Source organism: Homarus americanus, unplaced genomic scaffold, assembly GCF_018991925.1.
Source record: "Homarus americanus isolate GMGI-L3 unplaced genomic scaffold, GMGI_Hamer_2.0 scaffold5831, whole genome shotgun sequence".
Classification (NCBI taxonomy): Eukaryota; Metazoa; Arthropoda; class Malacostraca; order Decapoda; family Nephropidae; genus Homarus; species Homarus americanus.
In genome coordinates, this window is record NW_024719604.1 from 1708208 (window position 1) to 1724219 (window position 16012).

Here is a 16012-nt window from a genome sequence, read left to right on the forward strand (position 1 = left end):
TTACCTGAAGGAGGGAGGTGGTTACCTGAAGGAGGGAGAATGTTACGTTACCTGAAGGAGGTAGGATGTTACCTGAAGGAGGAAGGATGTTGCGTTTCCTGAAGGAGGTAGGATGTTACCTGAAGGAGGAAGGATGTTGCGTTACCTGAAGGAGGTAGGATGTTACCTGAAGGAGGCAAGATATATTGTGCCTTAATGACCTTAAAAACGTATTAAAGAATATATACTCACGTTCTTCAGGAGGGGGGAGAGTCCTGCGTAATCGGGCCGCCCCTCGGTGTCCTCCTCAGCCCACCTGGCCAACACGGCGTCCTTAGCAGCCTCGTATCCATTGTGTAGGTTGGAGCCAGCCGCCCGAGCGAAGCCCACCTCAATACATTCGTTCTCACGGTTTCCTCTCACTGCTGTAATGAATGGTGAAGCTAGTCTGATAATACCGGTGTGAGCTTACCACAACACACACTACTCCTGCTTACCACAACACACACTACTCCTGCTTACCACAACACACTCTCCTCTCCTGCTTACCACAACACAACACACACTCTTGATAATCTAACTTTAGGTTGATGCAGTGAGAGCGACACACGACCCCACACTACTGCCTGTCAGCCAATTAGTGTAACTGTTGGCCAGGTGCAATTTGAAGTATGAAATGTTGCCAAGAAGTGACACTTTTAGTAGTGTGAGGTGTCGTGATGTGACACTACAGGTCACGCTGGCTCTGAGGAGTGAGGCAGCGGGTGTGATGTCCGATGTAAGTTGCCAGACGACGCCCGTGTACTGTACTGCGTTTTAAAGTATATAGGTTCAGGTGTATAGGTTCAGACGTAAAGTCATCACCTCTCGCCAACAACAGCTGAGAGGAACTATTTTATGTGTTGATAAAATTCACTAATTCATGGTGAGACGCAACCATGACTCGGTATCCATCGTCCACCAGGAGTCAAACAACTTGGAGAACCAGTTAGTCAATTTCCACCAAACTTGCCATAAATTATTTGTGGGAGAATGAAGTGTGGATGTGTGTGCATTTGATGTGGTTTACCTCTTAGTGGCTGGGCCCTTCCAGGTGAGTGACAAGCCCGGAGTGTGTGTGTGTGTTATTTTAAGTACTAACAAACGGAAAAGTTATTATACATTAGATAGCAAATGAGAAATTACTTATGTTGAATATAATTATGTTCATTTCGTCTATGGCCGTTGTTTTCTGAGATAATTGATCATTGTGTAGTATTGACGTAAGGAACTAATATGCTCTTAACAATCACACACAACCAACTCATAGTCTTTACCGGTAATGTTAAAAAATAAATAAAACAGTTTAATACGTTTCGTTATTTATATTTTAGCTCAGCACAGCAACCATACTCTTATTTCCAGTTACCAAGAGTCACCCCCATCCACACACACTGTTCGGTATAAGCAACCATCACAACAGCACCCACCTGTAAAGAACCTAGACTAAAATCTTCACATCTTCTGCGACGTCATAACCACCCCGAGAGAATTATGTTGCGTACTCCGGGAAATAAATAGAACCCAGGAGTTACAGTGGCGCCTATTGGGTCAAAAACTTCACCTCAGTTATAATTCTCAGCTATTGGTAATAGGTTAGTTAACTATCTACACATTACCCTGAGTCAAGTCTGGACAGATAGTGAACTCACCTTGCGATGGGTCACTCATAATAAATTGATAGTGTAGGTTAGGTTAGGGGTGATGGAGTAGTCGCGTATTATTACTGTACGTATCACCACGAGACCTGCAGCCCTACCACCAGAGTGTGTGTATGAGCTGGGTACCATACCAACATATGGATTTTCACTTTTTCTCTCAGTTTGTCTTAAATAAAAAAAAAATTCTATATTTACCCACTTAACACTTGGTGACAGAAAATTAATAAGTACAAACACGTATTTCTCACCACTCCTAATATCATAACCCACATGTTTACGCTTCCTTTATTCAAGTCAACAATTTTTTCACCACGGCAAAACTTAAGAATTACAACAAATAACCCATCAGTGGTAACTACATAAATCCCTAACGCTGGTAACGAACACAGGAGGGAAAATGGTGTTCTTTACATCCATGTTTCTAGTGCACTAACTTAAGACGGGAACATTAAAGCGAGGAAATGTTGGTTCATATATCACCAAACAGCTGAACTGAAGTGACAATGGCCAAAACAACACTGGGGTCCTCGTTAAAACCAAGTTGACATTGATACGAATCTTATATAAAATTGGGTCTCGTAAGCGTGAAATAAAGTCTTCAGTTAATGAGAAAACTCCCAAAATCTTTAAAAAAAAATTATTAAGCAACAAACGAACTGATTGTGACAAGAGCGTAAAGCGTGAGGGAAGGTTTGAGCTCGAGTTTTGACTGGTCCACCACTACACTATCACTGGCTAGGGATAAAACACTGTACGCTGTCCCCTACCCAACAGTAAGTAGGTAAGTCCACGCCTGTATAACACATAATTTATACGAGTACTTTCCCGCTGAGACACATACACTGAACTACCGTCAAATTACAGGCCGATCAGTTTGACGTCAGTAGTGGGGACATTTCTTGAATCAATTATAGCAGATAGCATCCGATCGCATCTAGAGGAAGCCAAATTAATCTACGACTCTCAACATGGGTTTACAAAGGGAAAATCTTGTCTAACAAATCTGCTAACGTTTTTTAGGAAAGTCTTCGAGGTAGTAGATAATGACGATAATTACGATGTTATTTACTTAGACTTTAGCAAAGCATTTGACAGAGTACCGCATCAGAGGCTTCTGAGAAAAATTAAGGCTCATGGTATCGAGGGGAAATTTTTAAATTGGATAAAATCATGGCTCACCGATAGAACGCAGAGGGTCAGCGTAGATGGTGTTAAATCTGAGTGGGGTTCCCCTGGGGTCAGTACTAGGCCCACTCTTGTTCATAATCTACATAAACGATCTAGATACTGGGATCAGCAGTGGCATAAGCAAGTTTGCGGATGACACCAAAATAGGGCGGCAAATTAATTCAGGGCAGGATGCAAATGCATTACAGGAGGATCTAAAACTGCATGGGTGGTCTGAAAAATGGCAAATGAAATTCAACACCAACAAGTGCAGCGTACTTAATATTGGAAGAACAAATACTTATAATGTATACAGCCTTAACAACATCAACCTAGAGAAGTCGACTTGTGAAAGAGACCTAGGGGTACTTGTAAGCCCGGACCTACGGCCTAGAAAACAGTGCGTTAATGTTCGAAATAAGGCAAACAGAGTATTGGGTTTTATATCTAGAAGTGTAAGTAACAAGATGCAGAGGTCTTATTGCAACTATATCTTCGCGCTAGTCAGGCCGCACCTCGATTATGCGGTTCAGTTCTGGTGCCCCTATTATAGAATGGATATAAATTCACTAGAGTCGGTGCAGCGAAGAATGACAAAAATTATTCCGGGACTTAGAAACCTTCCATATCAGGATAGGTTAAAGAAACTTAACTTGCATTCCTAGAAAGACGAAGAGTGGAGATATGATAGAAGTATTTAAGTGGTGAAAGGAATCAATAAAGGGGATATAGATAAAGTTCTTATAATATCCGAGCAGGATAGGACTCGGAGCAACGGATTCAAGTTGGATAAGTTTAGGTTTAGGAGGGAGATAGGAAGAAACTGGTTCACAAATAGGGTGGTGGACGAGTGGAACAAGCTTAGCAACTTTGTAGTAAGTGCTAGAACTCTGGAAAGTTTTAAAAGGAGGCTAGATAGATTCATGGATGATAGAGAGTGGTAGTAACTCTCGACAAGAGCTGCCATGCACAGGCCAACCGGCCTATTGCAGACTCCTTATTTTCTTATGTTCTTAGGTGTTTTGTTGACGTGAAAGTGGTGTAGCGTCACTAGAGTATAATGCTATGACAATATTTCCGCACCAAACTTAACATCCTTCCTTATCTCACCTATATTCAATTAACCTGCTACATATTTTGCAACATTCTTAAGGGTAAATATACTATACACGCGAGTGATTATGTCCTAATTAGAAGATTTTATTTCATGAATATTAACAGTGAACCGAACGGTTTATTAGTTAACTAAACAGATTGTTGTCTACCCAAGAATATTACTTAAATTCCTGAACGCGGGAACAATAGTGTTACAGGAATGTCACAATATTGTAGTTATTATCTCACAGCAGACTACAGCCACCGCCTTTCTCTAGCATTACAGTTTCGTCATATCTTAAATTACCGGGGAATTCAGTCTGCAACTCCTACTCGAGGCCAAATCCTGCAATATTCACGGCTGCAGAGTTGCATGACCGTTCCTGTTGACGCCACACGCCCGGGTGCACCGCCGCCCTCTGCTCTCACTCACACAAGATGAGCAATGTTAAGAAAAGTATCACGAACATGGATATTTGTTCAAGCAGACTAAACGAATAAAAAATAGCATCCATCCTGTCCAGTCACTTGCCTACATCGTACACCTCGCCCCTCGCACCGCTCCCTGTAGCTCATCGCTCGCCACTTTGTGTACAATGATGTGAACCTTATGACGCCATGTGACCCCTTACACCACCACCCAGGTTCACCAAAGCGTATCTTCCTGTGTTCAGTGACAGAGTAGGTGCCGTGGACAGTAAAGGATATCATAATGTTTAAACAAAGCACAAAAATCAACAACGCAATCAGTTTCAATACCCAGTAGGAATAAACAAAATGCAAGTTTAATTCCACGTTGAAATAAAGGCTAATTAATTTCGCGTCGTAAATGTAAATATTGGTACGGAGTTTTTCGAAATACTCTTACGTACAGGAAACGTTATGGTGCGGCGCTTACTTGGCTATGAAGCGGCAAGTTCTTTACAGTTACAAGGAATGCCGCTCGGCAACACTTACCGCCACCTCGCTCACTCGTCCAGTGTCCAGGAGCACAAGTTCAGTTAAGACAAACAGCGGCACAGTTGCCATTTACCGAGAGGGGGAGAGGTCTAGCTTAGATGCATATAGTGTTTACTGGCGCTAGAGGAGTTAGCGTACTTTACATGGGAAGCATTGACAGTCTGCAGAAGGATGAATTGAGTGTTAAAAGTCCTAAAGAACGTTAACCATCTAGAGACGAGGGCGACATTCACCTGCTTGTTACTACAGATACGAGTCCACTGACCGTGATGGAGGTGTTTGACACTCTAACGGGAGCAGTACTGCGCCATGCACTGGAACGTTTACAGAAGAACATAAGAATGGAGGAAACTGCAGCGGGCCTATTGGCCCATTTTGGGCAGTACCGTTTACACCCAACCCCCATCGTTCATATATCCATCCAACTTATGTTTGAAGCTAGCCAGCGTATTCGAGTTAATGATGTTTGGTAACTTGTTCCACTCATCCACTACTCTATTTCCAAACCAATGTTTACCTATCACGAGCCTAAATCTAAATTTGTCTAATTTAAAACTATTGCTATAAGTTCGCTCCTGGTTGAATAGTTTGAGTACCTTTGTTGTATCACCTTTGTTTAGCCCTGACTTCCATTTATACACCTCGATCATATCGCCCCTCACTCTACGTCTCTCGAGGGGGTGTAAACAGAGACGAGCTGAGTTAGGGTGTTGACATCTAGAGGTGAGAGCAATGTCCAAATGCAGGGAGGAAGGTGAGCGTTGACTATCTGGACAGGGACCACTCTTTAATGGGGGGGGGGGGTAATTTTAAACTAACATGGCCTAGTACAGTAGTAGTAATTTAGTACAGAAAAGTAGGAATGTTTATATACAGTTACAGGGTTTAACTGCGTCCACGGGTAAAACAATCTTTACACGATGAAGGCCTGACTAAATGGAGCCGTTGACCACGTACAAATGAAAATGTATATCAGGACAACTTGGTAATTGGAGTTTAAGATGCCCGGAGCCATGTATACTCAGACACGTGTACCGTCACACCTCGGGGTGCTGACCAGTAGGAGGACTGTATGGGCAGTGATACGGACCCTGACCACACGGGTGAACAAGACGAGAGTCTACACTCGACTTACTGCTTTGTATAAAGTACACCTGGCGTGGCAACAGCCCTACACACGATGACATTAACACACGTAAGGAGCACTCCGTAAACTCATAGGTCATACACTTACAGTTCAGTACACAGCTGATACACCCAAACAAGGTTATCTACAGTTCGTAATGTATTTAAGTAAAAGATAAAAGTAGACACGAAACCTTGTTTTGTAATACATATATAATTCTCACCACTTATCAGCTTCCTCGCTGCTCAGATGGCTGTGTTGGTCTACCCAGTGTTAGTAAAGGTATAATTAAGTACAGAAGGAATCCGGAGTAAGGGAACCTGTGTCAGTGAGGGTCACTGGACAACACCCTTCTCATGTGTGTCGCAGGACTCGAACCCTTGACACATTAATGAGACACTCGTGTTTCCGCTGTACTATAACGCTGCCAAAGTTCCCTGGACAGGTTCATGATCTGATGTACCGCAGGTGTACGGCTTAAGGCTACACCGGTGTATAGTGCCGGGGGCGATGTTGACCACCAACATGATCAACCAGACTGCTGTGTCATGCTGGCGGCACGAGAAAGTTCGTGGAGTGGCAAGTTTAGTGGGGTGGTGACGGTGGGTGGAGTAGTAAGGTATGGAGTGCGTGACTCAAGCAATACACGTCACCCTTACTCACTCTCTCGTAGACCCCGACTCCTCCCTCCCTCCCTCCCTCCCTCATCAACACGATGGTCTGGCTAACTCTCTCTCTCTCTCCCCGTCCCTCCCCGTCCCGACGCGACAACATCTTAACGCCAGTCTACCTTAACAAGACCCAACACTAACTCCCTTAAGTAGCGTTAGGGTGTTTAATTACCAGGCTACATAAACTAGAGATGAGTTTAGCTTTCTGGTGGTCCCAAGTTGTGTACGAGAGAGAAGAATAACGCTATTTTCTTCGGGGGTTCTCAGTAAGAAACTTCGTGATATGATAAAACGAGCTCAACCGACTCGAGGCAGGGCAGGAGGGAGGGGTGGTGGACTGAGGTAGGGCAGGAGGGAGGGGTGGTGGACTGAGGTAGGGCAGGAGGGAGGGGTGGTGGACTGAGGTAGGGCAGGAGGGAGGGGTGGTGGACTGAGGTAGGGCAGGAGGGAGGGGTGGTGGACTGAGGTAGGGCAGGAGGGAAGGGCGGTGGACTGAGGTAGGGGGCAGTGGACTAGGTTTAAACACTGAACAACTTCATGTTTGAGTAAGGTAAGGTAGATATTTCCGATGGTTTTTGAGGAAAATCACTAAAACTAGTAATTTACAATAGAAATGGAGGTCAGAATCATTCCACACATCAAGAACCATTGGATATATCAATCTAACTTAGCCTCTGTTTACACTGGTATAGTAGTTAACGGAAATTTAAACTAAGGAAAAGTTCTTATGTTCTTAACTTATCACCCTAACACCACAACTTATCACCCTAACACCACAACTTATCACCCTAACACCACAACTTATCACCCTAACACCACAACTTATCACCCTAACACCACAACTTATCACCCTAACACCACAACTTATCACCCTAACACCACAACTTATCACCCTAACACCACAACTTATCACCCTAACACCACAACAAACTTATTATTTGCAACATTACGCTTTGGTGACATTTAAATTTCACAAGTATTACCGCGCTAACGTGTACGGCAGCCCCGCTATATAAACCAATTACCTGTACTAATGTTTACAAGAACTAATGAATTCAGTTCGATTAGTTTTCCTAAATTATCCAGATTATTAATATGTCGGAGATGATGATGGTGGTGGTGGTGGTGGTGATGAGTTATTTTAGTCTAGATGAATGGACAGGAAGTTTAAGTCCAGACAACTTTAACCTCCTGGACGTCCCAGCTGGTGTAGCTTCGTCCTGCCACAGCATTGAAGTCTAACCGGTACCCGCACCTCCCACACTATCTGTACACACCTTAACACAACACATAATAACGTGTAAACTAATGTAAAATAATACTTACCATATAACACTAATAATAACGGTAGTAAATAACGTAGAAATGATGCTGCCATCGTTGAATTTTAAACACAAAATATCTACGACTCCCCACCACAACTGATGATAAGTGACTGACCCACATCTTGTGTGTGGCCAGGACGGTGAGGATCAGGACGCCACACTAACTCTCACCTTCTTCAAAAACTTTAAGATGTAACTATATACATTGTTAGTGTTAGTAAATTACGATAATATTTATTTCAAGAATGACCATGTTGGTAGATAGAAGACACAACTAATAGTACTTAACGAATTGAGAGAAACATCTAACAATCGAACTATCATTGACAGTATTTAAAGGAATACGTCTTTCTAAATAAAGAAGTCTTATTATTTATATCTTAGATTCATGTGACTTAGAGACTATTTCGTTTATTTTCTAATTATAAAGTTTCCTGATAATGAGACAGGTTTTAAAGGTTTACACAACATTCCTGTACACTTTCTAGGAGATGAACCAATATTTAGCTTTCCCTTTTTTTTACCGATGACAAAGCTTAGTTATAATATAAAGTTTTCGTAATTTTTCATTCACCCTTATACTTGTAAATAATAAGTAGAAGTCTGAGTGTATGTTTTCATGCGTTGTATAAATTGAATAAGAACGCTATTCCAGTGACTAGGAACGCCAGACACAACCGCTTGGTTCTTGATTTCCCTAAATAACTTGGCGTCATCAGCAAACATTTGTATGGAGGAGTGTACAACGTTAGGCTTGTCATTTATCAAACAAACAAACAAAAGCGGGCCCAATACCCTGCCCTGTGGTACCCCGCTTGTGACAGGTACAGATGATGATTTCGTGCCATTAATCACCACACACTGCTTGCGGTCATGCAAAAAGTCTTCTATCCACGCTAGGATATTTCCCCGAATCCCGTACCCTTCCAGTTTGATTTTCAGCCTTTCATGGGGTACACTGTCGAAAGCCTTGGCAAAATCTAGGTATTGTCGATATTACCACCTCGTTCCAGAATATGGGTCTAAATATCCAATACCTTGAGCAATTGTGTTAAGCAGGAGCGCCCCAGCATAAAACCGTGTTGGCAATCCTTTACAAGGTTGTTTCGTATTAGATGTTCCATTGCGGCATCTCTGATAATACTCTCAAGTACTTTACATATTATGCTGGTCAGGCTCACCGGTCTATAGTTGTTCGTGGAGTGACGATCGCCCTTCTTGAAGATAGGACTCACATAAGCCACTTTCCAATCACTGGGGACCTTTTGTTCATCATCTTGGTTCTTCTTTTGATACCAAATTTCTAACCAGGTGACTGCTTCGCCTCTTAAGTTCTCTATTTCATACAATCTAACGATCTTTGTCATTTATATCATGTGAAGTAAAGACTATACGGGCTAAAATCAACCTTTAAATGATTATATGATGTTAATCAAATATTGCCCGTGCTAATAACGCGGATGTCGAGGGTTGGATCCCCTTACGGGCCAAGGAGAAGACTCATTATTCATAGGAATAATTTTATCACAATTTGATTAATGATTTTCAGTGTGGTTTTACCTGAAGGCGTTTTTGACTAACAAATCTATTATCAGTAGACGATGGAAACAATTATGAGCCTTCGACCGGGTGCACCAACTAAAGATCAATTATTAAAGTAGAGGCTCATGGAATTGAAAGAGACATTCTAAATTGGATTCAATGAATCACAGTACCGTCCTCCTATCTGAGTGTTGACGACCACAGTCCTCCACCGAGTGTGAGCTCTTTCAAGACCAGACTTGACCAACACTGGAGCAGGTTCAGGTATATTCAGGAACCGGTGCATGCCCAGTACTTGCCAACACTGCGTGACAGAGACGTGACCGATCACCCAAGTGGCTAACGAGCCGATCAGTGGTGAAGAGGATAAAAGTAAAGTAAAAGTAAACGTTCTCGGGCTGTTGTCACCAATCCTCTGAAGTTTTACATCTCTCTAGGGACCCAGTTTTTAATTTAATTCATCCATCCCAGTCTCTGCCTTCCTGAGGTCCTCCTACCCTCAACTTAGCTCATTAATATTTCTGTTATTATCCTCTCATTCCTAATTATATGATCAAAGTTTCTCATTTTTATTTTTCTCTAAATTACAAGTATTTAGAAATTTTGCCGATCTTAATTCTTTTTCATTTGTTTTCCTGTCAGTGTAACTATTTTATTAACACAGTGGCTACTCAACCGTCATCGGTTGAGTTGCCTGGTAGACTGCGCGAAGGGAATAAAATTAAAAAACAAAAAACGCAACCTAATAACACATGTAAATATCACTAGTCTCAGACACAACTATAGCATTCACAATATTTCACAATTAGGTACAAATTGAACCTCCACATCAATCATATGGGCACCCTGAATTTTCCCTTATTATCACATATAAATACTTCAGTTACATGTACGGACTGTGGCACACTGCGGACATGTACAAATATACGAGTTATCCCTGATGTGTGGCAATTCTTTGTGATACGTTTTATACGTAAAAGAGAGATGTGGTCCAATACAACGAGTGAATAATACTGTTTACTGTTTTCGTAGAATACAGCTGTAATATGAAATAATAAGAGATAGTATATAACCAGTACTTTATCGGCGAACATCCGTATGAATAAAACAAATAATAAGGGGAAAACCTCCACCATGTAACCAAAATTAAAGACAGGTGGTCACACAGAAAGCCAAACTGTAATTCCTTCCAGGGGCCATGTAGAGCCAAATAAGGACTTCCTCCAGGAAGCATAAGGACAGAGGTGTTAGAGTGTCCTGTAACTTCAACCAAGCAAGCAGGGGCGTCTGCTAGGGGGCAGTCCCCCCCCCCGATCAGGCTTGTCAAAATATCTAAGCAACAAATGCCCAATAAAGAAGGCGATTTAGAATCTAACAAAAACGAAGGGAATGAAAAACAAACCATTAAAATATTAGCCCACCGAGCCCACAGGGGCTTGCCTATACCTTGCCCCTCCCCCCAGAAAAGTTCCAACTGATGCCCTTGCAGACAGGTCGTCCAATATCGGAAACTCTTTCGTTAAACATTGTTGCAACATGCGGTCACACAGCTAGGCTGCAACACTCTTAAAACCATCAGTGACAAGTCAAAATAAAGTCAGTGAGAAAAATGAGCATTATAACACAAAGCACCACAGGGATTCCCCAAAATCTCTGTACAAGTGGTTAAGTACAGTACTGTGTATTATACTTTTACTTTTATCCTCTTCGCCACTGATCGGCTTGTTAGCCGCTTGGGCGATCGGTCATGTCTCTGATTACTTTTCCTTTTCATTTATCCTCTTCACCTAAAGATCGGCTCGCTAGCAGCCTGGGCGATCGGTCACGTCTCTGTCACGCACTGTTGGCAAATATTGGGCATGCACCGACTCCTGAATGTACCTGAACCCGCTCCAGTGTTGGTCAAGTCTTGAAAGAGCTCACACTCGGTGCCGTCACAACACTCTCTGGTAGATTGTTCCAAGAGTTTACAACCCTCACTCCGAAAAAGTTTGCCCTCACAGTTTTCTGGAATGCAGCTTCTTCAATCTTGAGCTGTGACCCCTTGAGGGGTGAGCGTCCGCCAGCTCCAAGTAAGGGCACTCGACTGAGTAGTGCCCCCTGAGATGCTTATACACCTCAATCAGATCTTCCCTTACCCGTCTGTAGTATAAGCTAGGCAAGTTCAGGCGTTCCAATCTCTCAGGGTAGCTGAGGAGCCGAAGTGCAGGCACCAGTCTGGTGGCCCTCCTTTGAACATTTTCAACCAACTGACAGTCCCTAGTATATCTCGGGGACCAGACGGGGTGACAGTACTCCATATGGGAAAGCACTTCACTCTTGAAGATCGTTACGTGGGACGGACCGTCTAGATATCTCAACGACCTTCTTATAAGACCCAATAATTTATTTGCCTGGTTTACCTTCTCGCAATGGCCCGAGAACTTCAGCTCATTGTCAACATACACACTTAGGTCCTTTTCACATTCAGTCTCACCTAGTGCAGTTTCTTCATCCCGTTGGGACATATGATACGCCTCCTTACAGTTGGTACCCCCCAGGTGCATCCTCTTACACTTCGCGACATTGAATCTCAGCAGCCATTTCTTCGACCATTCCTGGAGCCCACAGAGGTCCTTCTGCAGCTCTTCACAGTCCGCTTGGTTCTTGATTTCCCGAAATAACTTGGCGTCATCGGCAAACATTTGTATAGAGGAGTGTAAAACGTCAGGCATATCATTTATGAAACAAACAAACAAACAACAGCGGGCCCAATACACGGCCCTGTGGTACCGCACTTGTGACAGGTACGGATGACGATTTCGTGCCATTAATCACCACACACTGCTTGCGGTCATGTGGAAAGTCTTCTATCCACGCTAGGACATTTCCCCAAATTCTATACCCTTCCAGTTTGATTTTCAGCCTTTCATGGGGTATACTGTCGAAAGCCTTGGCAAAACCTAGGTAAATATTGTCGATATTACCACCCCGTTCCAGAATATAGGTCCAAATAACCAATACCTTGAGCAATTGGGTTAAGCAGGAGCGCCCCAGCATAAAACCGTGTTGGCAATCCTTTACAAGGTTGTTTCATATTAGATGTTCCATTGCAGCATCACTGTTAATACTCTCAAGTACTTTACATATTATGCTGGTTAGGCTCACCGGTCTATAGTTGTTCGTGGAGTGACGATCGCCCTTCTTGAAGATAGGACTCACATAAGCCACTTTCCATTCATTGGGGACCATTTGTTCATCCAGGCATTTACAAAACAGGATCTTCAGGGGCTCGGCAAGCTCGTTGCCCAACTCTCTTAGCACTCTAGGATGCACCATGTCAGGGCTGGGACTCTTATGGACCTTTAGCCTGGACAGTTTATTTCTAATACCCTCTTCTGTGAACACAATGTGGGTCAGTGCTGTGTCGAACCGTCTGTCCTCAAACGCAGGAAGGTTAGTTGCATCCTCTCTTGTGAACACCGAGGAAAAGAAGCTGTTTAATGCCTCAACTTTATCCTGGTCAGAATCTGCATAACTACCATCTTCAAGCCTCAGGTCTGATACTCCTACTCGCATTTTCAATTTGGACTTTGCATAGCGGTAAAACGCCTTTGGGTTTGACTTGACCTCGCTTGCAACCAGCCTCTGGAACTCCTTTTCAGCCCTCCTACACTCTATCTTTGCTTGGTTTCTGGCTCTTGCATACATCCTCCTGTCTTGCTCTTCGTTTGACCCAACCCACGTCTTGAATTTCTGGGTTTTCTTCTTAATTTTGTCGACCGCCGCATGGTTCATGTGTAGGGATCCCCTCGTATTCCTAGAAGCACTGGGTTTGGTCTTGGGTATATATTTACCGATCAAATGGGTCACTTTACTAGTTATGATATTCAGCGTAGTGTCTGCGTTCTTGTACCTTAATGAGTCAGGCCAGTTGATACCCCTCATCTCTTCCCTCATCCCATTGTAATTTCCCTTGTAATATTTGCACCTTGGCCTGGCCTTATCCTGAACTAGGTAACAGTTAAATCTGAATGACAACACTATATGGTGACTGGTGCCAACTGGGGCAAGGTGTTCCAGTTTGGCCACCATACCCTCCTCGTTTGTTATGATGAGGTCAAGTGGCTTGGGTGTTTGCTCCCCCCTGTAATGTGTCGGGTCTCTAACATGTTGGAACAGAAAATTATCTCTCAGAGTTTCTACAAAAAGAGTAGCAGGGTTATTCAAGTCATTCGGGGTGGACTCGTTTCTCCAGTCGATGTCGCCATAGTTAAAGTTCCCCATGATAAGGAGGTGGCTAGGGTTGAGCATCGCCGCGTTGTTTATTAAGGTTCTTAAGTTCCTTTGATTTAGTGGGCCACAGTTTGGGGATCTGTAGATACACGCAACGATAAGTAAGTCCCCTCCCTTTAATTTAATTTTACACCACTTGGACTCTTCAAAAACATCCTCTCCCTGTACCCTCGCCTGGCTGGCTCTAAGGTCTTGCCTAGCATAGATAACCACACCCCTCTTGCACGTTTCTTGAGAAAGGTTCGTAAATGAGTTGTATCCAGCAATACTGAACTCACATTCCTCTGGGTCGATTCTCCTGTTCTTGTAAAACAGTTCTACAACTCCTACAATATCTGGTTGGTGTACTCTCAGTAGTGTTTCAAACTCCTCTCTCTTATCGAGAAACGTGTCAGTATTAGTGCACATGACATTCAAGCCAGAATTTGTTCTCGGTAATGTCTCTGCTCTTAGTAGTAACCCCGCTCCCCCCCCCCCCATTCCCAGAAGCTGCAGCATTTGCTAAGTACAATACATTGTACTTTGCAGGGTGTGGTTAGAAATGTCATCGTTTACACGGCGCTCGCCTCCTCCTGTCCGGTAGGCGTAGCTGGTGCCGCTTCCCAGGCGGGAGTTAGAGCGAGTGGAGGGTGCACTGCTGTCCCCTGGCCCTGTGTCGGCACACTTGCTTCCACTACCCTCCCCCTGAGTATAACCCATGTACACCCGTCTCCGTTCCTCCTTGACTCCTCCCTCTTCTGCTTCAAGTCCTGCAGGAGTTTCTTGCGCTGTTCCCTCTGCATTACCGTGCGATCTGGGTGAATGAATACATCCCGAAATAACTCGCTCCTTGCTAAGTTTTTTGTCTGCCGAATAACCTGCCATTTCTCTTCCCCGCTCGCCAGTGTGATCCTGAGGGGGAGAGGTCTATCCTCCTGCTTTTGTTCCAACCTCCTCACATCCTGAGGGGTTGATGGAATCTTCAGAACCTGTGTACAAATGTTTTGAAACAGCATCTTATCGTGTGTTACCTTACTCACAGTTCCCCCAGTGGAAAGTTACAGGGATGATTATGTATATAAATCAATATGTAATTAACCCATTTATATAATCATTCTGTTTATGAAACAAGGGCTATTACACTTCAAACTACACCAGGAGAGAAGTGAGGACTTCCTACTCCACCCAGGTGAGGAACTATGAATTCCTAATGACATCACACGAGGAACAAGAGCCATCTCCAACACCCTGTGTGAGCTGAAGGACCGACCCAGACCACGTGGTACATCTGCAGCTGTAGTGAGGTAGCGGCTTAACAGTCAGGCTTGGCGCTGACATCGGGTCACAAGAATGTCTGCAGACCAGCTCCCACAGTACCAGATCTAAAGTTAATCTACATGTTGACTCTATTTTTCTTATATATGTGTGTGTGTGTGGGGGGGTTACAATATTATCACAAGTTTCCTTTAGTTGCTGCACTATATTCCAGTTTCCTCCTGGTCTAACACTGAAATATAAAGTTCATATAATAGCAATAAAGAACAGACCCACTGCATGAATAGCTAGTCAGCTGATGTGGTGAAACATTAAATGAATAACCAAATTGACCTCCAATGAGTAATGTACAGCATTACTTAGCTCTAGCAAAGACTTATTAAAAACCAGACCCATGTTTGTAACCATTTCCTAAACAGTACTGTACTGTGTAAAAATCAAATGCAGAAGTTACTGGTCATATCTTTATTGTAACACAAATTAAATTAAGTTTGCTCCTTTCTGATGCTTACCAATAGATCAGCACAAAGCTGTACAAAAATAAACAATTAAAAAATCTTAAACCTTTGGCTACAGGTCAACCTAAGCTGAACAAAATGGTCTGGCGGTAACCAGAATAAAATAGCAAGTGCGGGAATTGTGAAAGGGTTAATGGCATCACTATTTTCATGATACAAATACACAAAGTTAAAAAATGTGTAAACATAAGCAACCAAATACATATTTTGATGGAAATAAAGAGTAATGCATATCTCCTTTTCTTTATCCTGTTCACCACTGATTGGTTCGTTAGCCACTTGGGTGGTTGGTCACGTCTCTGTTACACACCATTGGCAGGTACTGGGCACGAACTGGCTCCAGAATGTATCTGTACCTGTGCCAGTGTTGGTCAAGTCTGGTCACCACTCTCTGGCACAT

The 16012-nt window shown here is 43.2% G+C and overlaps 1 protein-coding gene across 1 annotated transcript in view; it reads right to left on the reverse strand.

Annotated features, from left to right (window-relative positions):
• LOC121860123 (peroxidase-like) overlaps window positions 1–8144 on the reverse strand; it is a 36543-nt gene extending 28399 nt beyond the window's left edge. Inside the window, exons 1-2 of the mRNA XM_042357156.1 lie at window positions 8025–8144; window positions 232–404 (exon numbers count right to left, since the gene is read on the reverse strand). Of these exons, the coding sequence (XP_042213090.1) occupies window positions 232–404; window positions 8025–8076 (225 nt within the window). The 5' untranslated portion in view covers window positions 8077–8144. The remainder of the gene's footprint in view (window positions 1–231; window positions 405–8024) is intronic.
• Window positions 8145–16012: the final 7868 nt, after the last annotated feature.